Consider the following 26,031-nt stretch of genomic DNA (forward strand, 5'->3'; position numbering starts at 1 on the left):
TCTCTGGCTCTTCCCCATCCCCACCCCCCCACCCCTGCTCTTCCCCCTCTTTCTTCCCCCCTCCTCTCTTTCTTTCTCTCTGTCTCCCTCTCTGTTTCTCTCTCTCTCTCTCTCTCTCTCTCTCTCTCTTTCTCTGTGTGTGTCTCTCCCCACACCCCCATCTTTCTCTCTCTCTCTCCCTGTGTCTTTCTCTGTATGTCTCTCTCTCTCCCTCCTGCCATCTTTCTTTCTCTCCCTGTCTCTCTCTTTCTCCCTGTGTCTCTCTTTATTCTGCTCCCTCTCTCTCCTCTTCCTTGTCTCTCTTTCTTCCCCACCTCTTTCTCCCTCCCTCCTTCTCTCTCTCTCTCTCTCTTTCTCCTCTCTCTCCCCCTCCCGGACTCCCCCCTCCCTTCTCTCTTCCTCTTTTTCTCTCTCCCTCTCCCTCACCCATCCCCACTCCCCCCATCCCCGGTCATGTGGCATCCTCATTTTCCATGAGAAGTCATGAAGATGGAAGGGATGTTGGAGTGACGTTCGCATGCTACCAAATCCCCCTTCCCCAGGGATAGTTGCACTGCCTTTGGCAGGCCATGGTGGGTGGGGGTGGTGTCTTTTCTTCTGTATGGGTAGAAATGATTTGAAGAGGAGGGAGGATGGGCATAGGTCCACTGCCTCAAACCAAGGCCCTTTGGGAGCTTTTCAATGAATCAGGACAGAACATTTTTCTCCGTGCGGGGAGGGAACCGGAATAGGGCACCCCGAAATGGACCACTTTGGCACATAGATGAGTTGGAATTTAAGGCGCTTCAGAAACGACGGGTGGGCGACAAGGACGCTCTGCTGCTCTGCCTCTCTCTCTTTTCCTGACCTGAAAGGAGGACAAAAATCTTCCTTGAGAAGCTCAAGCTCAGAGCCCGCTGTTTCGAGTGACTTCTGGCTTGGGCTTCTCCTGCGTGGGGGGCACAGTGCACGCGTTCCTCAGCCGTGGGTTGCTCTCTTCTCGAGCTGTCTTTTGGGGACAGGGGCTTCTCAGGCAAGAACTCAGGAGGATTGTTGAGGGAACATCGTTTTTCCTCTCCCACGCCTGATGAATGCAGACAGACACACAGGAATCTCGCCCCCCCTTCCCCCCCAAGTGAGAGGAGTCGCCGGACATCCTTGGGGTTACACACAGCCTCCGTGGCTCTTCTATGTTGCCAGGCGCCCTGGCTTTCACTGCCCCTTCCCGCCCCCTGCGAGTCTCCCCCACCCCACCCTCCCACCTGCCCGCCCCCAATGAAGTTGCATCATCGTTCATAGTGTAAATGCTGTGAGAAGATAAGCTTTTCAAAATAAAATTCTCCCTGCCTTTCTTTCCCAAGGACACCATGAACACCTACTGTCATGTGCAGTGCTTATTGACCCACCTGGAGCAGAGGACCCTCTCCGATAGACCCAGGAACTCACTTGCTCCGAGTCATCGAGGAGAGGGTGTTTGGTTCTGTGTTTTAAACTGGTGGGCCAATGACAGACACATCATCTCCTAGTAAGCCATCAGGTTCACCGGTTCGGTGGCATGAAGTACATTTACATCCTCCTTGAGTTTGACTTTGAAAGTCTTGGGGCCCGGAGTAGGCCGCCCCCAAATGTGCCTCCGTGGCATAGGGATGTTTTGGAATTAGAGTGACAACACCACGAGAGGGACACTCTGACCCTCCTTTAATTCTCCCCTCTGAAATCAGGAAGAAAATCTCTCACGTGAAAGGGGAGGGGGGCGGGAAGTGTAGAGACCATGACGAACTGAACTGCTTTCATGTCTCATGAAATGTTCACGAATCATCTAAGTAGGGTTGCTCATAACAAATAGAGGACATAGATGTTGACGAGATAAGAATGTTTAAGGGGAAATTTTCCCCCAATGATTATTTTCCATAGGCAGACTTCAAGACTTTCCAACATCTCTGGTCATCTCTAGGCTTAGAGGTTGGCTAAGTGCCATGACAGGGTGAAATCTCAGCGAGTGTCTACATCGTCTCCACATAAGATAAAATACTGAAATATTAATGGCTCCACAAGTCTAAGCGTCTCCCTGCTTTGGAACTTTTAGGGAGGAGAGACTGAGCATGTTTGGTTCCATGTCTAGATAGATCTTGTGTTTTAGGGAAAGACTGTACTAGGTAGGAGCCTAGACTTCTACAAAGTATTCCATGTTCACATTGTTCACTGTGGTTGGCTTCCTTACTTCCACTGAAGGAAAAAAAAAAAGACAGTGTCCAAGGACGAGGCATTCTAAAGAAGGAACGTGTGTGGTCCAAGCTACCGGATGTTGCCATCCTCATGGTAGGAAGAGGATGTCTTTGGGGGGTGGGGGGAGGGGGAAGGCAAAGTAGAAGGTATGGAGATAAGGTTTGGGGGAAGGAAAAAGAGATTTTAGTCCTAAAGGTAGTTATTTCTCAATGGAAAAGAAAGAAAACATGGGACAAGCTAAAAATGGGCACAGACAATTGGAAAAGGTGTGTGAAAAAAAGAATCTTTGGAAAGGAATTGGATCCTGGTCAGTACTGGATAAGATGAGGATGGATTCAAAGACAGAAATGAGTTTTTGTATCAACATGAAACCAGTGCAAAATTAGAATTTAGTTGTCTCTCTCTGTTAAAAGGACCAGGTTTGGGTTTAGGGTTTGGGTATTTCTTCTATCGGTCTGCTCTGTCCATCATGAGAGATTAGATTAGACTAGGAAAGTTTTTTTCCTTTATCTTTAAGGAGAGAAAGAAAGAAAGAAAGAAAGAAAGAAAGAAAGAAAGAGAGAGAGAAAAAAAAGCTTATGTCTTTGTCAAAAGTCATCACTTATTTTCTAGGCTGCCTTTATCGGGTCTTGGAAGACTCACATCAACGTAGTCCTCTCGATATTCAAAGAACCAGGTTTGGCTCAGAACTGAAGAAGAAGCTTCTCTCTCTGCCTAGCTAGTCTTTCCTTGGGATGTTGGTGACATGGCTAACGAAGCACTGTTTCACAGTGACCTGTCTGATTAAGTGCTTTACAATCTTTTGGATATTTTGGACACACTTGCCCAAAAATTGAAGGACAGATGAAGTCTTTTGGACTTAGAACGCACTTTGAGATAGGATCCAGGAGGAGAGGACCCCCAAAATAGCTCAAAAATGTGTTCTCTCTCCTGAGAAATGAGAGACATGAAACTGAGTAAGTTTCTTGGAGAGGTTCGATGACACGGGAAGCATTGTCAAAGAGGAAGGAACAACGTGAAGACTACTTTGGCTTGTGTCTGTACACAGATGTGTTCTAACTGTGCCAGAAATGATGGGATCTTTCTTCCTGGAAGTCTTCTCTGCCCTGGCATAAAGGGTTGTCTGTCAAAATGGAGGCTCACACGAAAGGGACTGAACCCAGTATCAGGGAGATGTTCTAACCGACTTTCATGCCAAGGCAGCAACAACAGCCTGTTGAAAGATGGTGGTGGGTGGCGGGGCACACGTGGATCAAGTCCATTCTTCCTTTCAACAGCCGGTTGGGGCTATGTCAGACTGGAGACAGCAACCCAGCCGGCTGCTCCCTGGGCAACCTCCCCCTTCCCCCCAACCTTGCATTCCTTCACCTGCTGCGGTGCCTTGAAGATGACTCCAATTGTAAAAAGACATTGGCAGGAAGATTTCTACCGTCTACCGGCAACGTCTGGCCTGTCATGCTCATAACCCTGGAGGAAAAAAATTATTCTTTTCTCTGGAAAAAAAACCCTTCTCTCTCTGGACCCTCTGAACCCCAGCCACTGGACTTCATTCCATGACCACTTAGTAGGGGTCATCCAAACATTCCTGTGACCATAGGTATGTTTTCCATGTGGGCTGAAGTCTTCCCTCACTGCAATCCTGATGTCCTCACTGTGGCACAGAGACTGTTAAAAAAATATATATGTTTGCCACTTGGGGTCTACGTTCCACAGCCTCCCGTGTGATCAGATCAAGGCACCCGCTTCGCTGGGCAAATCCTACAGTCCTTCACAAAAGCTCTTGCAAACTTCTTGGAACCGTCACTCGTCCAGTCACACTCAATCATCAGGCAAGGTTGGAAGAACCGATGGAAAAACTGGACTCCAAGAAGAACAAGAATGACTTACGTGGGTTTGAATGAACTGATGAATAGGATGATAATGTGTATGACTACTTGTCTAAAATAGGACTGATTGGGGAATTGGGGGATAACTCATGAGGTTGGGATGAACATATACACATTACTGTACATAAAATAGGTAATGAACAAGCATCTCCTACTATATAGCACAGGAAACTCTACTCAATACTTTGTAATAACCTTTGAGAGAAAAGAATCTGAAAAAGAATATCTATATAAAATGTTTTTATATAAAAAAAAAGGCAAAGGTTAATTTGAGACTCAGAACTCCTTAAAAAAAAAAAAAAAGAAAAGAAATAAAATTAATTTAAAAAAATGTTTTTATATATATAAAGAGAGAGAAAGAGAGAGAGAAAGAGAGAGAGAACTGAATCACTGTGCTGTATACCTGAAACTAACATGACATTGTAAATCAACTATATTTCAATTATTAAAAAAGAAAAACAACTCAAAAAAAAAATCCCCTAACCTAAGTGAAAGAGAGAGAGAGAGAGAGAGGGAATAGGACCGATTGTTAAATCTTTTGTTTTCCAGATACAAGGAAAAACAAAAACAAACAAACAGAACACAATTTTCTTTTTTTATTTTTAAAGATGAACATCCATTTGGTAACTTCTTATACCTCTGTCAGCAGGATGGAATCACTGATCTTTTTCTCCCTACCTTCCTTAATTCAGAAACTCTCAGTGAGGTTTCTTATTTCCTTGGCAATAGAGTTATTTGCATATGTTACTTGGAGGCCAAAATTATGTTTCCATAAAACGGGGATACACACTTGTGGATATGAAATTCTGGTGCTACTCGTTTCCCTTAGGGTGTTGTTCTTAACCTGAAAACTGGACTGCATCCTGAAGTTTTTTGAGTTCCCTCCAATATCTGGCTATGACTCTCTCCATGAACGTTTGCCATTTTCTCCCACACTTTTGACTTGGCATCACTGAGAACTAAAATGGCCCTTTGCCTGAAGCCCTGCAAACGGAAGCTAGAGAACTTGACGAAAACCTTAGAGAAATGGCCACAACGGCTCCTATGGAAACAATCCTCGTGCCTGTTTCTGTGAGAGCCACTCCGAAAGCTGAACCAAACACCCGACAACATCATCAGAGGTATTTCAAACTTCTAAAGTTGTTTCGACCCTGACATCTAGAAATCTCCTTGACTCACACACACACACACACACACACACCCTGCCCCAAATGGTTGATGATCTGCTCCAATGATGAACCTTTGTGTTTCCTTGGTTTCCATGGAAGAGCTTCTTAGGAAACACCTGATTGCTTGCACTATAGGCCTAGCTTTTGGAGTCCATTGACATCACCACCTCCTGAGAGGTGATACTGTAACTGTTTCACTGAACTGACCTGTTCTCAGAACTAAGAAACTGTTTCCAGGAAATGGAGGCCCCTACTCACCTATTTTCTCCCTCTCTCTCCCTCTGCCTCCCTCTCTCTCCCTCCTTCCTCCTCTCCCTCCCTCCCTCCCTCTCTCTCTCTGTCTCTCTCTCTCTCTCACACACACACACACACACACACACACACACACACACACACACACACACTCACACACACGAGTCACCAGCTCAGCTTTAATATGTTCCAAGGAACTTTCAGAGGAGGTAACTGTTGGGCTCCAGAGGAGGCCGCCCCAAAATGTGCCTCCATGCTCTATTGATTATTTTGAATTCAAGTGACTTAAAAACCGGCCAGCACAAGAGGGACACACTGGCCCTCCTTTCTGTCCTCCTGCGGAGGAAGATCTCAAGTGAAGACATCTGCTTCCACGCATGTCCATGATTCTCAAATGGTGTAGTGGGGTTTCCTAGGTTAGGAAAAGGAGGGGACTCCTTTTGCCTGGAAAAAAGGCCTGTTTCTCACACATCCTCCTCCCATCCCTTCCTCCCTCCCTCCTTCCCTCCCTGCAGTTTGGAGGGGGCAGCCTAAGAGTGGGGAAATTGGGGAAAGAAAAAAAAAAGCCACTCATTAAAGAGAAGCTCCAGGCAAAGTCAAAGGCTCTGACTTGACCGGAGAGCTTTCTGCATTTGAATGAAGCGATTGAACGAGGCCCTGCCGAATGAATCGTCCGGACCTCCCCTCCCCTGCTCCTGGCAAAGGTCAGTCCAGGGGACTTAGGAAGGAGCGGTGGAGAAGGAACGGGGGTAGGGGTGGGGGTGGGGGCGGGACCAACAGACAATAGCCGTTGCCTGCCTGCCTGCCTGCCCGGCTGAGGCTTGAGGGCTGCGGGCCACGCTGGCTCCTGCAACACAATCCCTTCCAGGAAACTGCTGAGATGACTACTTGGCAGTGAATGATCAAAGCTGAACTCTCTTGGCCTATTTCTGCAAAAGGCCCGAGTCTCAGCTACGACAGATTCTCTGGATTTCTTGGCACAGGGACTGACCCGCACCCTCCCATCCTGTCAGATCCTTTGTACACACACCTTCACTGGAAGGGTTCTTTGGCCTCGTCCAGAAAACGAACAAGCAAAAACAAACACACGAACAGACTGAAATGATGTGTTGGTATCCTCTCACACACCTGAGGGCAGGAAGCGAAGGCAGGTTCTCAGCCGCAGGGGGACTGGGAACCGGAACGCAGGGGGACTGGGAACCGGAACGAGGTCGGTCAGCGGCTCCACCCCAGCCCCACCCCCATCTCTCCCAGGCCTCGTGGGCCTCCCTTCTCCACCTCTCTCTGCGCCCCTCATCTCCACCTCCCCCAGGGCAGGGATGGCCGTCCCAGCCCAGGTTCTGATATTTCACTTGTGAAACTTTGCTAGGCCGAGATGCCAGCTTGCTGTCCTGCTGCTTCATGTCCATCCCTATCAGCCATGCCCAAAAGGCACGTGAAGTCATGGACAGCATATAGCAAACCCAGAGCTCTCTCTGTGTGTGTGTGTGTGTGTGTGTGTGTGTGTGGTGGTGGTGGTGTGTGTGTCAATATTTCAGGAAGGGTGAGGGAACAAAGGGAGGGCTGGGTGAAGGAATCCTGGGCGCCTAGCATCGAACACCCCGCAGAGCACCATTTATTTCCATCTCCATGTCTGAAAGACACTTGGTCCTCATTTTAGCAACTTGATGGTGATTCCCCTTCTAAATACATGACAAAACTTATGAAGTACTGGACTCATTGAATCTGTAACTGCTAACAGGGTCCAAGGAGTTTTCAATCAATGGCAGAAAAAGAAATGATCCTGAACATAAAACTGCCAAGAATTCCTATAGATGGAGTTATCATAGACTCTTTATCAACAACAACAACAGAGGGAGCAGTGGGTGAGTTTTCCGCTTCTTAAAAGAAAGAGGCCACATTCTTAGGCAGGTTGGCTCACCTGGACACTTTCCTCAGGTGACTAGTCCTGAGGGCACCATCTAGGTGATGCACTAAACACACAGGAGGAGACCTCGAATGAGCTGCCCAGGAACTGGGGGCATTATTCTGGCAGTGGCGATGGCTGCCCTTAGCCTTAGGGTGACACACAGGCCTGGTGGCACCAGGCAAACCATTCCCTCCCCTCCCTCCCTCCCTCTTGGGGCTCACTGAAGGGAGGAGCCCAGGGCCCAGCAGGAAAGACTTTCTGGTGGTATGTGTCATGGGTGCTCCCATTTTACAAACTTGAATGGTATAGGTAGACACAGTCATCCCATGTTTTACCTCAAGCTGGAGAAGCAGAAAATATCCTCTAAAAGCCTACCTTCATGGTGTCTCAGTGTTCAGGGCTCTTCCTTCTCAGGGATCTTGTGTTCTGTAGGGATAATTCATGTGCTGGAGCAGTAGGTTCCCAGTATCATTTTAAGAAATGGATTACATGATCTCTTCCTTTTAAAAAGATAAAGATTATTTGGAAAAGTTATTAATATTGAACACATGATGATATCCTCTCTGATCTATAAACTAGTGTTGACTGTTGAACAACCAACATGGGGGGTTAGGGGTGACCCCACACACTGTGAAACTCCATGGATAACTTCACAGTCAGGGCTCTGTATCTGTGCTTCCACCTCTGGGGACTCAGCAACCACAGATCCTGCAGTGTGATAGTGCACATCTGTGAAAAACATCCACCCATGAGTCTCTCACACACACGCATAGATCTCAACTTTGTTGCTCAAGGGTCAGCGGTGTTTGAATATTCTTAGAAGTGTTGACTGCTGTCTGATGAAATAAATAAATAAATCTATGACACTTCACTTTGTGTTTCCTAGTCACAAAATATTTGGAGTTTTGGCTCACTAGAAGTTTAGCTTGGTCCTTAAAGGACAGTGTCAGTCTGGTAGAAATTAAATTTTCTTAAAATAATGGAAGTAAAATAGTCCGGACACTTATGCTAAACATTAAAATAATTGTTATTCTTTATTTTATAGAATAAGTGGGATTTGGAAGAAAATCTTCTTGTGAAAAACAGGGTACTACTTTTCCCTGACTGATAATTGAAGAGCAAAAGGCATTTTCTAGAACCATGCAACTTGGGAGAACTTCTAACTTGTGTGGGAAAGAAAGCAGCTGTAAGATTGTTCAATGAAGTTGTGAAAGTGTATAAATTCCATTTCCAAATGAAAATTTAAAATATGAGTGTTCTTTGAGGCAAAAACTGGCACAGATTTGTAGGAAACCATCAGACTTGGAGTGGAATTTCCCTATTCTAGTCTTCCTTAGTGTAGCCACGCCCATGCAGGTCTAACAGCATTAGCATCTGTAGCATGAAACAGTGGCCATTTTACATGTATCTTTGTCATTACTTTTTAAAAAATTTTATTTATTTATTTGTTTTTGGCTGCGTTGGGTTTTCGTTGCTGTGCGCGGGCTTTCTCAAGTTGCATCGAGCAGGGACTACTCTTTGTTGCGGTGTGCGGGCTTCTCATTGCAGTGGCTTGGCTTGTTGCAGAGCATGGGCTCTAGGGTGCGTGGGTTTCAGTAGTTGTAGCACGTGGGCTCAGTAGTTGTGGCTTGCGGGCTCTAGAGTGCAGGCTCAGTAGTTGGGGCGCACGGGCTTAGCTGCTCTGCGGCATGTGGGATCTTCCTGGACCAGGGCTTGAACCCATGTCCCCTGCATTGGCAGGTGGATTCTTAACCACTGCACCACCAGGGGAGCCCTCTGTCATTACTTTTGAAATGATGCATCCCTCTCACTGGACACTAAACTCTAAAAGGGCAGAAGCGTGTCTATTTTTTTCTGCTTTCTATTATTTCTGCAACCTCTATGCCTGGCACAAAGTCGAGGATAAGTCCATATTTATTGAATGAACAAATACATAAATAGGAAAAATGAGAATACACAATGAGTGTCTGTGTTTCGAAGCTTTTAAAATTCCCTTCTCTCTCAATATTTAACCTCAAATGAATGTATCCTGGGCTGGCGAGATGATGATCACAGAAAGAGATGAAATACCTTCTTTCATCCTCAGTGTGAGAGTTGATGACAGTGAACAGCAGAGCCTTCCCTTAAGAAAAGAAAAACATTGATTTGTATTTTTGAGAAACAGTGTTTGCCTGTGTTTCTGAATTTTCTAAACATAGTGTAGCATTTTGGTGAAGAGTATTAAATTGGGAATGTGGGGTGGGTGGGTGGTGGGACCCAGGTTCAAAGATCCTGCTGAGCATTATGGAGATGGATAACAATGATGACAACGATGACGATGGACGTTTCCTGCTGGTTGTCGCTGCTCACAAGTTTCCATCTCCAGACCCATAGTCTCTCTTCTGTTCGCACTGCTCCCCTCCAGGGACTAGCGTTAGGCTCTAGACGACACCTGACCACGCTTATCGCTGGGTTAGACCATTGAATCAACATCTTCATGTTTTACCTTCAGCTCCCACCAAGTGTACATCTTGCTGCTTCTAGAAGTGTCACAGGTGTGGTACTCCAAGGACAATAGTGCTTTGAGGACAAAGGATGACCCTGCCTGAAAGTCTCAGAGTTACACTCGCTACCAGCCCGCTTCACCGTGTTTCCATGGTTACGAATTCCTGAGGCCGCCTGGGCGGCGCCCACCTGGGCAACGGGACCAGTCCCAAATAAGGAAGGGCATCTGCCCTGTCCCACTCCTACCCTATAGAAGAAAGGTATATGTGTCTCGACCAATCAGTAAACGAAAATTTCACCTCAGACCATTCCTTTATTTTCTAGCTATAAAAACTGATCGATAGCACATGTTCGGGCTCGACTCTCCCAGACTACTAGGAATTCGGCCCGCTGTTCTGGCAGCGACCCTTCCCTCTAATAAATTCTATCTTCTTTACATTCTGCCTCATGTCTGGAACTTCTTTTCCAACCCACGTTCGGACCACGACAATAGGGAAGAAGATATCGAACTCCATATTAGATCTGTTTCTTTTACTTTAAACTTTGTATTCTATTGCTTTTGCTTCAAGTTAAGAAAGTTGCCTATAGCCTGAAATACACAGGATAGCCCATTCTCAAGGCTCTGACCTTTAAGGGTGTAACACGTTTACATTCAAATAGAGGTAACAAATTTGCAGAACAGAGCAAATTTTGCTCCAACATTTGTCTTGTTGGAGGTTTATAGGAATGTCGTGACCTGACCTGCATGGACAGCTGCAAAAACAATGAATTCCGACACCAAGAAGTTTGCAACAACCAGCCATGCTCCTCCCTCACCTGGCCTTTAAAAGTGCTTTCCTGAAACCCTTCGGGGAGTTCGGGGTTTGGGGGGGGCATGACCCTCCCCCTTCTCCCTGCTTAACCTTGCAGTAAAGCTTTCCCTGCCCCAAACTCTGATGCTTCGGGTAATTTGGCCTCACTGTGCTTCAGGAGCCCGAACTTGCATTAGGTAACAGCAGTGCTTATGGAGAAAAGATCTCTGACTACTTTCATGGGATCTGCATTGCTGGCAAGTTAAACTTAAAACATAAAAATAAATACCTTAGAACAAATGCTACTTCAATGTTTGTAACCTAATAAGATTCCTAAATGACTCTGGTTCAGCATTCACTTGACTTGGCTATGTTTTTGTGCTTTCTGACCAAAATGATCTATCTGGATATGCCATCTGATAGAAGCTACAATAAATTCACTTTTGATGTGTGTGAATACTATTCATAAAGAGAGTGGGGACACCAGTGAGCTCTCGTGGATAAAGAAAAATGGTGAAATAAATGTAGGACACAGTATATAAAGTATAGAAAGACAAACGAGGGATTCCTTCATTCTCGGGGTGTGAGGGAGGGGGACAACAGAACATCCCTTTCCTAAACTCACCGCAGAGGGCTGGCTCCTTACCCCACCCTCCAGGGATGCAAGGACATGCACAGTTAAAAAGGCCAGGAGGAATGTGGTGACACAGAGGAAGGAGGACCATCCTTACAGTGTGGATTTAGAGTGAAGGCTACTTGAAGTGACTAAGAACTTGGTACAGTGAATGACCCATAAAAGGATAAAAGAGATGGTCCCCCAACACTTGCAGGGCCTGGGCAGGAGCATGAATGGAAGCTCATGTCCCCATGTCTACATCATGACACTAGTTCATCTCTGTTAAATAGGATGTGTTTGTTTTATTCTCCTATCTTGACAAACGCACGTCTTTATATGTGTCTATATACCGTACAACTACGGTTTGTGTATGACAGCAAAACATCACCAGGGACTTAATTATTACAGAGATCTGGGGTTCTGCTTGGTTGGCAATGCTTGTGTGAATAATACAGTCATATATATATGATTATATATATCATATACATTTATATATAATTATGTTTAATATGATATCTTTATTGATTTCATTTTTCAGAGGACTAATTATGCTGTTAGCCTCACGATGTTCACATAGGGTTTCTGTGTGTGTCATATTGGCAGGACAGTGTAGTCAGTCTGTGTCATGGAAGCAGAGACACCACGGAAGTCACAGGAATGAAGACCCTGTTCCAGGAACTGGACCTTCCAGAAGACTGGGAGCAGCTGTGCAGGGCTGGACTGCAGAGGAGGGAAGGGAGGGAAGGCTATGACTCCCAGTCCTTTGAGCACCTGGCATGGATTGACCTGTCAGCACTCGCAGGGAAACGCGGCCACCAATGCGGGGCCACAGGGGAGCCATAGAGAGACTTGCAGGAAGCCGCAGGTATCACTTGGTGGATCTGCAGCTCGGTGGCCAGTGGTGGTCTGGGTCACTGTCGTCCAGAGGGCACCCCCTGGGAACACCAGCCAGATGCAGGGCAGAGGAGGGCATGGACAGCCTTCCACCTTGCACTTCTGTGCCCTTCTGTCACCACGTGGGATGACGACAACCTGCAGAGAGCCGTGGCTGTGGCTTCACTTCCAATGTCTACATCCCACCCATGTTTCTCTTTGCACCAGATCTACCCTGGGGTCACACGGGGGAGGGGGAGTCTCAGAAATGTGGTTCCCAGGCTGTCCTCATGGAGGTCGCAGGAGCTTTCAGACACAGCCATGCCAAGTGAAACACACTTCTTGAGTTAGGTCAGTCTTTAGATTGTGTTTTAGTTCTTTTCATTTGAAAAACTTTTGTCTGCTAGTCCAGGAGCATCTAGAATTGCTGGTCAAACTCTTCAAGCAGCCCTTTGACTTGGAGACCAACAACAAGTTTAACATGGTATGTTTAAGATGAAATAGAATTGCAGATGGCCAACTAGCATCCTCTTGGAAATATTGCAAAGCCTATTGTCTCATAGATAACTATCTCCTAGACTGAGATTTCACCATTTCAGGAATCTGCCCCTGGAGCGACACGGTGATGTCAAGACTAGTGTCTTGTCCTCGAGCCCAGTCTGGATGCACGCGGACAGGAATGGAGCAGCTACGTGAAAGGTTGACTCTGCTGCCACGTGAGGCTGTGGAGAGTGACAAGCAGCTGTGGAGACTGACAAGCTGAGTCCAGTGTCTCTGAAACCATACCAGACAAAGAGGAGTAGGAAAATGGGTGCAGGCACTCGTGGCCAGGATACCATGCTGAGTGAGAGTCCCTGGCCCTCCCCCTGAGTGGAAGGTGTGACAAGTGGATCAACATCTTTCCTCCAGCCCCAGACTTCCCCTGCTCAACACCCTCCCCATCCCCAACACACACACTTCACATCGCTGTTGGGCAACAGCCCTAGCACAACCCGAGAGCCTTCATGGTATTCAGACACCATTAACTTTTGTTTTGAGGACAGAGGGAGGGCCAAGAAGAGCTGAGCAAAGCATTTCTCTGGAACCTGAGTAGGTGTTGAAGGGTTATGGGTGGCAGGTCACCAGTGTGCTGAGTGCCAGGTTCTGGGGGGCAGAGTTTCTTTAAGGAATGTATTTCTTTGTGTCTTGGTTGCCAGCAGACCCTTCTGGAATGTGGAGCCCATGGGAGGGGCCCTTCTTGCCTGAGTCTCAGGATGATTCTAGGTGCAGAAACCTACACCCTCTACCTTGTATTTTGCCGTGGAGTTGGACGGTGTTTCTAGAGACTCACGCCAGGATACCAGGTTCTGCCAATTCTAGGACCTAAATAGGTCCTGCTCCATCCCCTCTCTCCATCTCCCCTCTACTGCCTTCGTTCAGGCTCTCACCATCCTGGCTGGGCCTCTAACAACCCTGCTGGCCTCTACATTGGCCCCTGCTTGGTTGGTTTCCATGCTGCGTATAGAGCCATCTTCTTAAAAAGCAGCTGATTACCTTATTCCTTTAGTGGACTCCTGGCATGGCTCCTCCTGGCCTGGATGATAACATGAAACTACTGACAATGCCAGCTCTTGCTCTGCTGCCGTGCACAGCTGTGGAGAATGACAAGCTGAGTCCAGTGTCTCTGAAAACATTCCAGACAAAGAGAAGCAGGAAAATGTGTGTGGGCACTCGTGGCCAGGATCCTGTGCTGAGTGAGAGTCCCTGCCCCTCCTGCTGAGAGGAAGGTGTGACAAGTGGATCAAAGTCTTTTCTCACAGCTCAGAGTTTTCACTGCTCAACACCCCCACTTCACAACGCTGTTTGGCACCAGCGCTAGCACAACCGAGATCCTTCATTGTATTCAGACCTTTTGTTTTGGGGACAGAGGACCAAAAAGAGCTGAGAAAAGCATTTTCCTGGAACCTAAGTAGGTGTTTAGGTTTTCTGCTGCAGGTCACCAGTCTGCTGAGTGCCATGTCCTGGGGGCAGAGTTTCTTTAAGGAATGTATTTCTTTGTGCATAGGCACTTCTAGAATGTGGAGCCCATGGGAGGGTCCCTTCTTGGCTGGATCTCAGGAGGAGTCTAGGTGCAGAAACCTACACCCTCTACCTTGTATTTTGCCATGGAGTTTGAATGTGTTTCTAAAGAATCAAACCAGGATACCAGGTTCTGCCAATTCTACTACCTAAATATTTCCTGATCCATCCCCACTCTCCACCCTGACTTCTACTGCCTTAGGTCAGGCTCTCACCATCTCTGTCCTGGTTGGGCCTCTAATGACCCTGCTGGCCTCTACATTGGCCCCTGCTCAGTTGGTTTCCAGGCTGCTTATAGAGCAATCTTCCTAAAAGACAACTGATCACCTTATTTGTTTAGTGGAGCCCTTGTATGGCTCCTCCTGGCCTGGCTGGTAAAATTAAAAGTAACTTACAAGCTGTGTTCTTCCTCCAGGCCTGATCTTTTACAAACTCCCCCATTTAAAAGGGGTAAAGTAAACATGTCATTCTAAAGTTTATGATTGAACACAACTGGACACATCCTAGCTCTACCACTTGGGAAACTTGCTTAATCCTCTGTAAGCATGCTTACTCTTCAATAAAACAAAGAAAATAATGCTTCATTGTGCAGTTGTCAGAAGCACATAAAGCTCTTGACACAGTGCTGAGAGCATAGTTGGTACGTAATCATTGGTGGCCATGAGCATTACTGTTATAATTTAGATCCTGCACCATTTGTGTTCTACAGACATGCCCATGCAGACATGCAGAAAATATATGTCCATCCCTCTCAGCTCACTGCACACACCCGGGTCGAGCTGAGTGAGCAACTGTGCCCACACACTGGCCAGGCTGTTTCACGCCTGTCTCACCCATTCACACCCGGGTCGAGCTGAGTGAGCAACTGTGCCCACACACTGGCCAGGCTGTTTCACGCCTGTCTCACCCATTCACACCCGGGTCGAGCTGAGTGAGCAACTGTGCCCACACCCTGGCCAGGCTGTTTCACACCTGTCTCACCCATTCACACCCGGGTCGAGCTGAGCGAGCAACTGTGCCCACACACTGGCCAGGCTGTTTCACGCCTGTCTCACCCATTCACACCCGGGTCGAGCTGAGTGAGCAACTGTGCCCACACCCTGGCCGGGCTGTTTCTGTCTCTCAGCCATTTTGCTCCGTCTGCTTGGAATCATCTTCCCCTCTCGTCTGCGACATCTTCTCTCCTCTGTTAGACTAGTTTAGGCTTCCCAGGCACAATTAGCATCTTTCTTCCCTTCCAATAGTACTTGTCTTGTTGGAATAGTTATATTTTTATCTGCTTTGTCCCCTAAGTTGTCTGTAAGAACTATGTTCATCTTCGGATCGGCTAGGTCTTAGGTATGCCTAGTGTATAGGAAATTGTATTGACTGTTTGCTGAATGACTTACTGGCTGCAGGCGGCTTGTGGAAGTGTTGGAGCCATGAAGAGCTTGCAGTGGACAATCATCCTGTGGGCACACTCTCTGGTAGCACATCTCTCTTCCTCCAGAGTATTCATGGGAGTGCTTTTGTTGTAGTTTTAGCCAGAACCAAACCTGAGTGTGATATATTCCCTTAATACATATGCAGTAGTTTTGATCCAAATTACATATATTTAAAAATAATGAATAATTAATTGTATAACCTCAGAAGGACTTTGAAAATAACGGTTTAAAATTGTCTACCCTTCCAAGAATACTATTTCTGGGTATATATCCAAAGGAAATAAAACTAGAATCTCTGATAGATGTCTGTACTCCCATGTCCATTGCAGTGTTATTCACAGTAGTCAAGATATGGAAACAACCTAAGTGTTCATCAAGGGGTGAATGGATAAAGAAAAAATGAAATAGTTACTTCCCTGGTGGTCCAGTCATGAAGACTCTGTGCTTCCAATGCAGAGGGCATGGGCTTGATCCCTGGTTGGGGAACTAAGGTCCCACATGCTGCGCAGGGGCAGCAAAAAAAAAAAAAAAAAAGACATGAGATAGAGATAGATTGATAGGTATAGATAGATAGGTAGATATAGATATAGAGATAGATGTATAATTCAGCCACAAGAAAGAAGACAATCCTGCCATTGTGACAACATGTATGTCCCTTAGGGAATTATGCCAAATGATACAAGTCAGGTAGAGAAAGAAAAATACTGTATAATATCACTTACATGTATGCGGGATCTAAAAAAGTCAAACCCATAGGAACAGAATAGAACGGCTGTTACCAGGGGTTGGGGGAGGGGGAAATGGGGAGATGCTGATCAAAGGGTAGAAACCTCCCCTTATAAGGTAAATTTGTCCTGCATAACTAATGCACAGCATAGTGATTATAAATAATAATACTATAATATGTACTTGAAAGTTGCTAAGAGAGTCAATGTTAATAATTCCCTTCACACAAAAATATGATAATTATGGCATGTGATAAAGGTATCAGCTAATGCTATGGTGGTAGGCATTTTGCAATATGTAAGTGTAAAAAATCAACATTTTGTACACCTTAAACTTACGGATCTTATATGTCAATTATATTTCAATAAACCTGGAAACATTTAAAAAATAAAATCATCTAGCCTTTATTATCTGTCAAACAATAATCGGTATTGAGGCTGCAAAGAACATAGAGCTTTATTTGGGGGTCTTAGGAATTACAATTCGGGGGACAGATGTTTGGGTAAAATCAAGAATGTTCCAGGGAAAAGAGTCAGGGGCTTAAAAAGGTGAACCCCACAAGGTTGTAAAGTCACCTGATAGGAATTATGATTGGCTCTGATGCAAGAAAGGAAATATTTGTTCTTAAGGGATAGGCTGTCACAATTTTTTAGGGAAAAGGAAGAGTCTGACAGGTATCTCGAGTTTCTGGAACACTGTGCAGACATTCTGGAGCTTGTGTAAGTGCTCGAACTTTACTTTCTGTCCAGGCTGAGATGTGCAGCTCCCCTTCCTCAGCGGCCTTTCTACTCAATTTTAGGGAGCTCTCTTAGCAATGCTGACTTCGTTTGGATTTTTCTTTCACATATCATACCCTTTTGCATTTAGAGAGTTCACTAGTAATTTTACAAAGAAATCTGGTTTATGTTTTTAAAGACTATTAGCATTAGACATCTTCATTGTCTGTTGAGTGGCTTCTAGACCTATAAAACCAACATAGTGATAAATTCAGAATCTCTATTGGCACAGGAAAAGGATGTGTAGGGCAGATGACCCCACAGTGCAGTTTAGTTGGGAAGCCTAGAGAGATGATGGTGTATTTTGTGTTCGCTGATAACTTCAGGTTCACATTTGTGAGATGATGAAAACAGAGTGGAACCTTCAAAATATAATGGACAGTATTTTCTTTAGACAATACTACCTACGAAAATAATTTTACAGATAAATTTAAATATAGCACATTTGGGGGTTTTTCATTATGGTCTTTTTTCCAGATGCTGAAGATGACCTTAAAGTAAATGCCAGTGGTGTCAGGCTTTTGTTGAAAAGACTCAGTGTTTTTTAACAGTTGCCAGCAATGCAGCTACTCCTTCATTGGAGTTGAAACTGAGAATTTTTCTTATAGCTAATTAACTCTTTTTCAGAAAATCTATCAAGAAAGGTCTCAATAATTTTCTTTCTTGTATCCCTGAGAATATATTAGAGAACATTCAGTGCCCTTCTCAAAGCCAGAGACTGGGATAATTGAAGAGCTACTGGAGATAATGCCTCTGGTTAGATAGTACCTTTCCTGAAGAACAAGATACTCTCAAATTCTATGGAACACTAGCATGGATTAGAATTGTGTTAAGTGTAGCCTTAAATTTGTGTAAAGATGGCTCTCCCTGTCCTTTATTATATACATTGTTAATGGTCTCAGAAGCAGAGACCAGACTGAAATAAAGAGGCATTATTTGGGGTTTGTTAGGACTGCAGCCGGGAGAGGAGCAGAGCTGACTGACTCAGGCCCTTGGTCCTACTCCTCCTATGGTCCTGAGTGGTCAAAGATGAGCCTGGAGGACAGGGAGCCCTGGCTATCAGTGCAAGTGTTCAGACTCTGCTCTGTGGATTCAATATTCTTAAACAGAGAAGCAGTCTGATGAGACTTGTGGTTGAGAAGGACACACTCATAGCAGTGTGAGTAGTTTGAATCAGGGTAGACAGGAAGAAAAAAAGAGCAGGTGGGAATTTGCTAGAATATTATTGGTAAAAAATGATAAAGGACTAAATAAGTGAATTAAGTGATATTTTGAATGTACGATTTTTAAGAATTGTCTGTGGTTTTAGAACCCAGATCTGGGCTTTTCTCCCCAAAATTCCATCATTTTTTTCCTTCCTAATGAGTCATCTACAATGATAGTGGTTAATATGTATTGAGAAATTACTGTTCCAGGCCCTATGATAAATACCTCACATTCATGATCTCCTCTAATCTTCTCAGTAACCATCTGAATTAGATCATATCAGGACCATTTGACAGATGAGGAAATCCAGGCATGGAGAGGTTATAATGTGTCTATGTCACAGAGCAAAGAAAAATCAGAGCTTGGAACTGATCAAGTAGTCTATTGTGGCATAATAGCCTGGATAGCTATGGTTATTATATCAAGTACAATAGAAGTGAAGTAAAAATATCTCGAGAAATAAGATAACTTTACATTCCATACAGCTCTGTCCAGGTTAAATCCTGCCAACTCAGCAAAATGTATAACTCTACTTATCAAAAACGACCAGTGTGAAGAATGAATATTCATTCTTCTGTTTATCCGTCTAGTAATTCTCCACTAGGAGTCAGGAACACACCAGCACTGGGTGGTGTCATGTGGCCCCTTTCAGCTGACCACTTGCCCCATGTTAAGGAATTGAATTGAGTTCCCTGACCCTCTCGATTTTTCCTTCATTCCCCTGATCCTCTTTCTCTACTTCATGCCATCTTCACAAGCCCCTTACACTCATCGTGGTGATGCAGGTCGATGCATGACCCAGTGTTTCTTGCTCTTGACCTCACCTCTACTGTTGGTGCCTCTTTTTCTCCCCTTGGCTTGGTGCGCTTTTAAGAACTCTCAGCTAAACTTCCCCTAGAAACTCCTCCTCTCCTGTTTGTCCATATTGTCAACTCCCAACCCAGATTCTGTGGGAGATGCTAAGATGACATATATCAACGTGCCCTCAAAGAGCTTTCAATGCAGTGGGGACATGAGCCATATGGCTGACTATCACTGCAAAGTCAAGGGAGTTCTGCATCACAGGAGAGGTAGAGGTAAAAGGTCATAGGAACACAGAACCAGCCCACATTAATTACCAATCAGAACAAATTTGGTTATGAATAAATGAAAACATGTGCTGTTTTTCTACAGCACAGAAATGCATGTGTGTGAAACTAGGTTAATTATAATATTACATCTCTACTGCTCCTGCCAGGAAAGAAGCCTGATGCAGAGAAACTATGGCAGAGCAGTGGAAATGGTGATCATAATTAATGAGTTTAGTTTTTGTTTTAGTCAATTATTAAGCTAAGCAATAATTTCTACCCTTGAGATCTGTATGATATCCATGAGTATGTAAAATAATTTTTCATATTCTCTTACTCTCAACCAAATAATCAGTATTCAAGAGAAGCAGGACATCAAAATCTTTGTGATTCAGTCACCTGTCATCACAATGGGTTCCAGGGAAATGCCCACTCTGGGGAATCTGCCTAACTGAGCAGAAGAAGCTCCAAGGCTCCTGTCTCCTCTCTGCCTTAAGGTCTGCATGAAAGGCCAACTAAACAGCTTCCTTGGCCCCTCTGCTTTAAGCCCACCATGGACCTTGTCCCCATATGTCCCAGTGCTCTGTGACAAGAACTGCACAGAGAGAGGAAGCTAAGGAGACAAGCCAGTCTCCTCAGAGCCCAAGACTGGCCTAAGCTGCCCACACAATTCTCTATGTGGGTCCCCTTCACAATCAGGCCAGGATTCTTAAGTGTAGGGACCCTCCTCAGCATGAGGAGGCCCCTGGTGTCACCAAAGACCAGGGAAAACAAAAGACTGACAAGAGGAGCACCCAAAGGAGCAGGTTTAAATCCGTGAGGAGCTGATTACAGTTCTGTCTGCTGGATAGAAGAGGAGTACCACTGTTCTTGCCTTGATTTTCATCAAAGCTTCTCTTTTCTGGTTGTTGCATGGTGCCCATGGAGCCTTTAACTTTCTTTATGGTTAGACTGTGCCACTGATGTTTGCCTACTTTGAAGAAATCTATGAATTCTATATATGAAGATAGCAGCTGGATCAACTAGGTATCTCCACATTACATTTAAAAAAATTCAAAAGGGATGTATATGACCTTCCAAGGCCGATGCATTCACAGTGTAATCCCCAGCCCAATATCCATGTGATAGTCAGCCCCAGAGCCCCCAGCAGAGCTGAGTGTTGAATGGAAAGGAGTCCCATGTGCTTGGTCCTGGTGGTGGCTATAGACAGAAACTATCAAGGGAAAATCACACCCGGAAGTAGAAGGCTCACCCTGAGTGGGGAACAGAAAGAGGAGGTCTCACATTTGGTGGGTCAGAGTATTAGCCATGAGAGAGTCAGAAGGAAAGGGCTTGGAAAGGGCCATTGGGCAGGGGGCAGTCTTAGGCCAGCACAGATGATGGAGAAGCAGGAGACCCCTTGAAAGGAGGTGATCTTTAGTGGTTTGTGGTAAAAGCACAGGATGCTGCTAAAGATGAAACTTGTGGAACCTAAATAGTCACAAGGATCCAGAAACAGACCAGGAAGAAAGAGAATACTGTGTATTGAGGAGCTGCACTTCACCAAGCCCACAGCAAAGGGTGCTTGCTAAATTAGAATCCAAGTCACTGCCCAAACACCACTCAGCCACCTCCTCACTTATAAGGCCAACAGATACCTAGGTGGGTAAGGCTGCATTTAAAGTCTAGGTGGGCAGCGCTAACATATCAGGCATCCAAGCAGCTAATACATGCTTTGAAAGAGCCAACAATGATCTGGTATCTGTTTCTGGATCTGTCTATAGCTAATGACACTTCTGGGTACTGTTGACCTTGGATTCATCTCTCCCATGTCCATTCCCCCATTGATAAAGTACAATTCACACAACTTCTCAGGTCAGCAATGACACTTGAAGTTTAAGCCACTCACAAAATTCTAAGAGACTCATGGAATTGAAATAAGAAATCACACCTGGTAATTAACCCTCATTGATTCCATTCCTGCTCTTACTGCTGCCATTACATGGGTCACACATGAGCCAGTTCATCTGCCTTAATTTGCACATGTGGGATGCAGGTCACTTTCAGCCCATGGAAAGTAGACATTTAATGGTGATTATACCAGATATTCCAAATTTTATCTCAGGCATTGGCCCAATTGGATTTTTTTTAAATTCCAGAAAGGAAGTGGAGCAGGTGCAAAGAGGTGCCCACTCCACTTATTCCTGATTTTATTTCATTCTCCATAGTCTTTACCAAAACTTAAATCTAAATAAAGTTAAGACAGAGTACAGTACAGTGAAGCGAAAAAACAGTACATCCTCCCCATTGTCACATGACTGAGACACCTGCCAGTGGGCGAGTCTCATCCAAGGACAGGGGTTGGGGACTCCTTCAGTAACATCAGCCTCTTCTGAGTTAGATGGACGCCCTGTTTGCAGGGACCTGGGGGCTATACTGCCATGTGAAGTAGGGTGAGTCCACTCAGGGCAACCCCAAAGGGCCTCAGCAGATTCCCAAGCACAAACGTAGATTCCACATGACACTTATCTCTGGAGCACCATGTAGGGCCTAGAGACTTCAGTTTAGTATTTAAAAAGTAAAAATTATTCCCATTCTATCCTCCCCTGAGTAGACTTGTGTGCCCATCCAAATGCATCTGTCACTTAGGTGAACCCCCCCTTCTAAGGGGTGCAGAATAGAATCACTTCTTCATCCCACCATGCTCATCCCCAGTTTTCTTAATTTCTCAGCAGGATCTGCTTCCTTCCAGCACAGACCCACCAACTTTCCTGTCTCGATCAAGAAAGCTCAGGCCTCAGCCATAAGTTCAGGCAGAATTTCCCTCCAACAGAAACATTTCAGATGACCTGGCAGCCCCAGAAGATGAGCAGCTGTCATTAATGCAGTGAGAAACCCGTGGGCTCCCTCCCTGGCTAAACCTCCAGCCAAGCCTTCCTCCCCTGAGAGTCATTATCCAGCCTGTGGGCATCAGCTGATGTGAAGGGGAAGTGGGTGCTATGGAGACTACTCCAGCCCATCAGTCTCGCAGGAGCTCTTGTTCTGGCTCTGGGTGCTCATTGCCAGCCATGGGCTCTCTTTCCAGCCTTCACATGGATTCTAGGCTCTACTTCAGAGTATTTCCTCCAGATGAGTCCCAAGCCAGCACTGGGCCTCATTTGCCACTGCTGAACTTCCCTTCCCTTCTGAAACTGGGTTCCAGTCTTTTACAAAGTTTAAGTCCAAAAAGGATTTTTGAAATGACTTTTCATTCCCTTTTGTTCTCATTATCCGCCCCTCCTACTCTGCTGGTGAGGGATGCTGTGTCTCCATGCTGATTCTGATCCCCCATCAGCAAACCCAGGTAGGGTCCCCTCATCCCTGAACCTATAAATACCTCCAAGATCAGCCCTCAGTTCACCCTCCTCTCCTCTCTCAGGCAGAATGAATCGTGTCTCTTCTCCTGGGACAGGGTGGTCTGTGTCATTCTCTGTTCTCTCACTCCTATTCCTTGGCAGGGTATCACCACTTCTGTCAGAGGCTTCTCATTCTTATTTTCTAGGGCTTTGTCTTCATTCAGCAAATTTTATCTCTTTCAAATTAAAGGGATTGCCTTTCAAAATAACCATCTGAGCTGGACTTAAAAAGCCCATTTTGAAAATACAAAATAGCAGAACATCAGACGTTTTCTTTCTCCTTGAATTCTTGTGATAGCAACCTAATTTTCTTCAAGGCAACATGGAGGCAATTCCTCTTACTAACCAGAGGAAGGGCCATATTGAAGGAAATGCTAACAACAAAAACAGAAAAAAACTGCATATTTTAAAGTCTCCATTCAGAAATAAGAAGCACATGATCCCCCATCACAGTGAGAAAGTCTTTATTTAATGGCTGCCTTGGCCTCCTATTTCTGCAGGGCTTGCACCATGGGCTTGTCCTGACTCCCTTCCTCTACCCTGACTCAGCCCATAGCTCAGGGCATGTGACCCATTTGTCTCTGCTTATCTGAGAGGGCAGCCTTTGTCTACAGGTATCTCTGGATTGTTTGCTGTCTGGCTATGGGCTGCTTCCATTCTGTTGTTGAAGAGAATTTTGCATTTCATTAACAATATATGTTCCTTTGGTCTCCTGGTGTGACAAAGTAGTGTTACTGAACTCAGGTTTCATTGTTCATTGCTCAAGAATCCAATATTGAGAAACAAGTGTTGGGTAGAAGGAAAGATAGCTTTTTGAAAGAAGACAGCAATCCTGGGAGAAGGTGGACTCATGTCCCAAAGAACCAACTACTCACAGCCCATCAGGGGACAAGAGCTTTTAAAGGGGAGTTTCAGGGGTGCACAGGTGGAGGGAGGAGCCTATGTGCCAAGCAGCACAGTCAGCCCTGACCATCATCTTGAAATTGATCATGCAGTGGTCTGATCAGCATCATCTTGCTGTTTTAAGTACAGTTAATCCTCAACTCCAAGGTCGGTTTGTTCTCATTTCCTTTAGGCCAGTTCTTGGATTTGTGTAAGATGGGGCAGTTTATGTCATGGCTATAGTCTGATCATCATGTAGTTAACTTCTTCCACTTGGTGGGGGTTTCAGTATCTGCAAAACAGCTCAAAGGGTATGGCTCAGAATATTATCTCCACAGCCCTTGAAGAGAAACTAAATGTCCTTGACTTTGTTTAATGGCTAAACTATTACTGTTTTTTCTTGTTGGACAGTTTTCATTTGTTTCTTCATTTTCTCATTTCTCTGATTAAATTTATTTTTTGACTAAAGTTTTTCTACAGATGAGAGGCAGGTGGAGGACATGGGATGGGGTGGGGTCTGTCCTGGGAAGGCCCCATAGGGCCCTGCTCTGTTACAGTAGTATGAATGCTTCCTTATTTAGAATTTGAAGACCTTGTCAGATCTGAAAGGAAAAATGTGAGGAAAAAAATTCCTGGAAAAGTTTTCTTCCAGGAACCTTCAGAGGATATTATATTTCAAAGCTTTTTAGTGGTAACAAAATAAAATGCTGAGTCTGATATCTATCCCCTTTCTTTTTCAGAAAAGCAATCCCTTGAATACAGCTTTCCTCAGTTTTAGGTCCCTACTGACTAAAGTTTTCTTCTTCTGCAACTATAAATAGCCAGTAAAAAACTTTGGTCTTGATGTTACACTGTTTTTCTAACAGAGGATGGAATTGCTCTGTTTTTAGAAAAATCCCAGTATCATATCATATATATATATATATTCTCGTAAAATGAAGTTGGTTACTGAAATTTCTTATTTTCAGTACCCATGTTTGATAAGACAGGATGGAAAGAAATAAAAATGACTTGAGCAGTGTAAAGCACACAACCTAGAATCGTTATACCCTTTGCCATCCTTGCCTTTTCAGTGAACTTGAGAGTGAACTATGCCCTAGTCAGATTTTAGTAGTAACTTTTCTACTTAAGATTCAAAAGAACCAGAGGGCAAGGATATTATGTTTACCAGGATAAAATACAACGTACAAATATTTTATTTCTGAATGAGAAATTTATTGAGGTTAAAGTCCTCTCTTCCTAGAAACTCTTTCCTAACAGAGGTATTAAGGAAAGGAATGTAGTTTGGAATAACAGTAATGCAGCTTATTTAAATCATATTTAGAAATAAAATTTATTCTTTCTTATCAATGCAAATTATATTATATTGTAGCCCAGCAGAATCTTATGGGGCCTTCCCAGAACAGACCACCCTGCCCTCATGTCCTCTGCCTGCCTCGTGTTTGTGGAAAGACTTTAGTCTCCTAGACCTTCCCTGAGTTCCAAAGAGCAGATTCAGTTACTAACTAGGGAAGTGAGGGAACGCAGAAACAAACGAGAAGCATGTCCAACATAATCTTTTCCATGATTGTTAACTAACTCATGCCTTGATTTATGACCCCAAACTATCAAGATAATGTCCCATGGCTTCAACCGGCTGGCCCGAAGCAGACTTAAAATTGACCCAGGGAGGGTGGATTAAGAACTGAAACTCCTGAGCCATCAGGAATAATAATAAATAAAAAATAATAAAATATCTCGACCATTGCCTTCGTTTCTTCTAGAGAGAAGTTAAGGGATGACAAGATCATGATTTACTGGTTTGCTTTGCAGGAACACATAGATCAATCACAATCACCACTGACACATTGAGTCACAGATGGTGCCGGGAAGTCTGCATCGGAGGCCTTATCAGGAAGCTGAAATTGCAAAGACTCCCCCCACTTTACCTTTTTACTTCTAAAAACCTTGCACCCCAGCCAGCCAGCAAGATAGATTTGAGATGAGTGTAAGTCTCCCATCATCTGGGTAGGCGCCTCCTTGACTAATAAACCTTTCTCTGCTGCTAACTCCTACGTTCCAGTTTGTTCAGCCTCACTGTGCATCAGGCACTCGAACCTGGCTTCAACAACATTGCAATGGGAATATGACGGGAACCTTCCATGAGAAAATATTGCCGTGGGAATCCAGCCTTCTTATTGCTCTGAATCTGGAAACAACTGGGCTGATTAATAATTTTACAGCCTCCTCCTGGTATGGCATTTCTTACACAAAGGAATTTCTGCATAACTGAATGCATCCGTTTATCAATATTTTAGGCAGCTTGGTGGAATCCCTTCTAGTAGGCATTTACA

The 26,031-nt window shown here is 44.8% G+C and overlaps 1 protein-coding gene across 1 annotated transcript in view; it reads right to left on the reverse strand.

Annotated features, from left to right (window-relative positions):
* Positions 1-785: 785 nt before the first annotated feature.
* Positions 786-26,031, reverse strand: part of LOC133091363 (putative PRAME family member 26) — a 39,270-nt gene continuing 14,024 nt past the window's right edge. The window contains 4 exon segments of the mRNA XM_061190581.1: positions 786-1,063; positions 6,641-6,705; positions 6,791-6,923; positions 10,034-10,094. Of these exon segments, the coding sequence (XP_061046564.1) occupies positions 786-1,063; positions 6,641-6,705; positions 6,791-6,923; positions 10,034-10,094 (537 nt within the window).

The sequence above is a fragment of the Eubalaena glacialis genome, chromosome 1 (assembly GCF_028564815.1).
Source record: "Eubalaena glacialis isolate mEubGla1 chromosome 1, mEubGla1.1.hap2.+ XY, whole genome shotgun sequence".
In the NCBI taxonomy this organism is placed as follows: Eukaryota; Metazoa; Chordata; class Mammalia; order Artiodactyla; family Balaenidae; genus Eubalaena; species Eubalaena glacialis.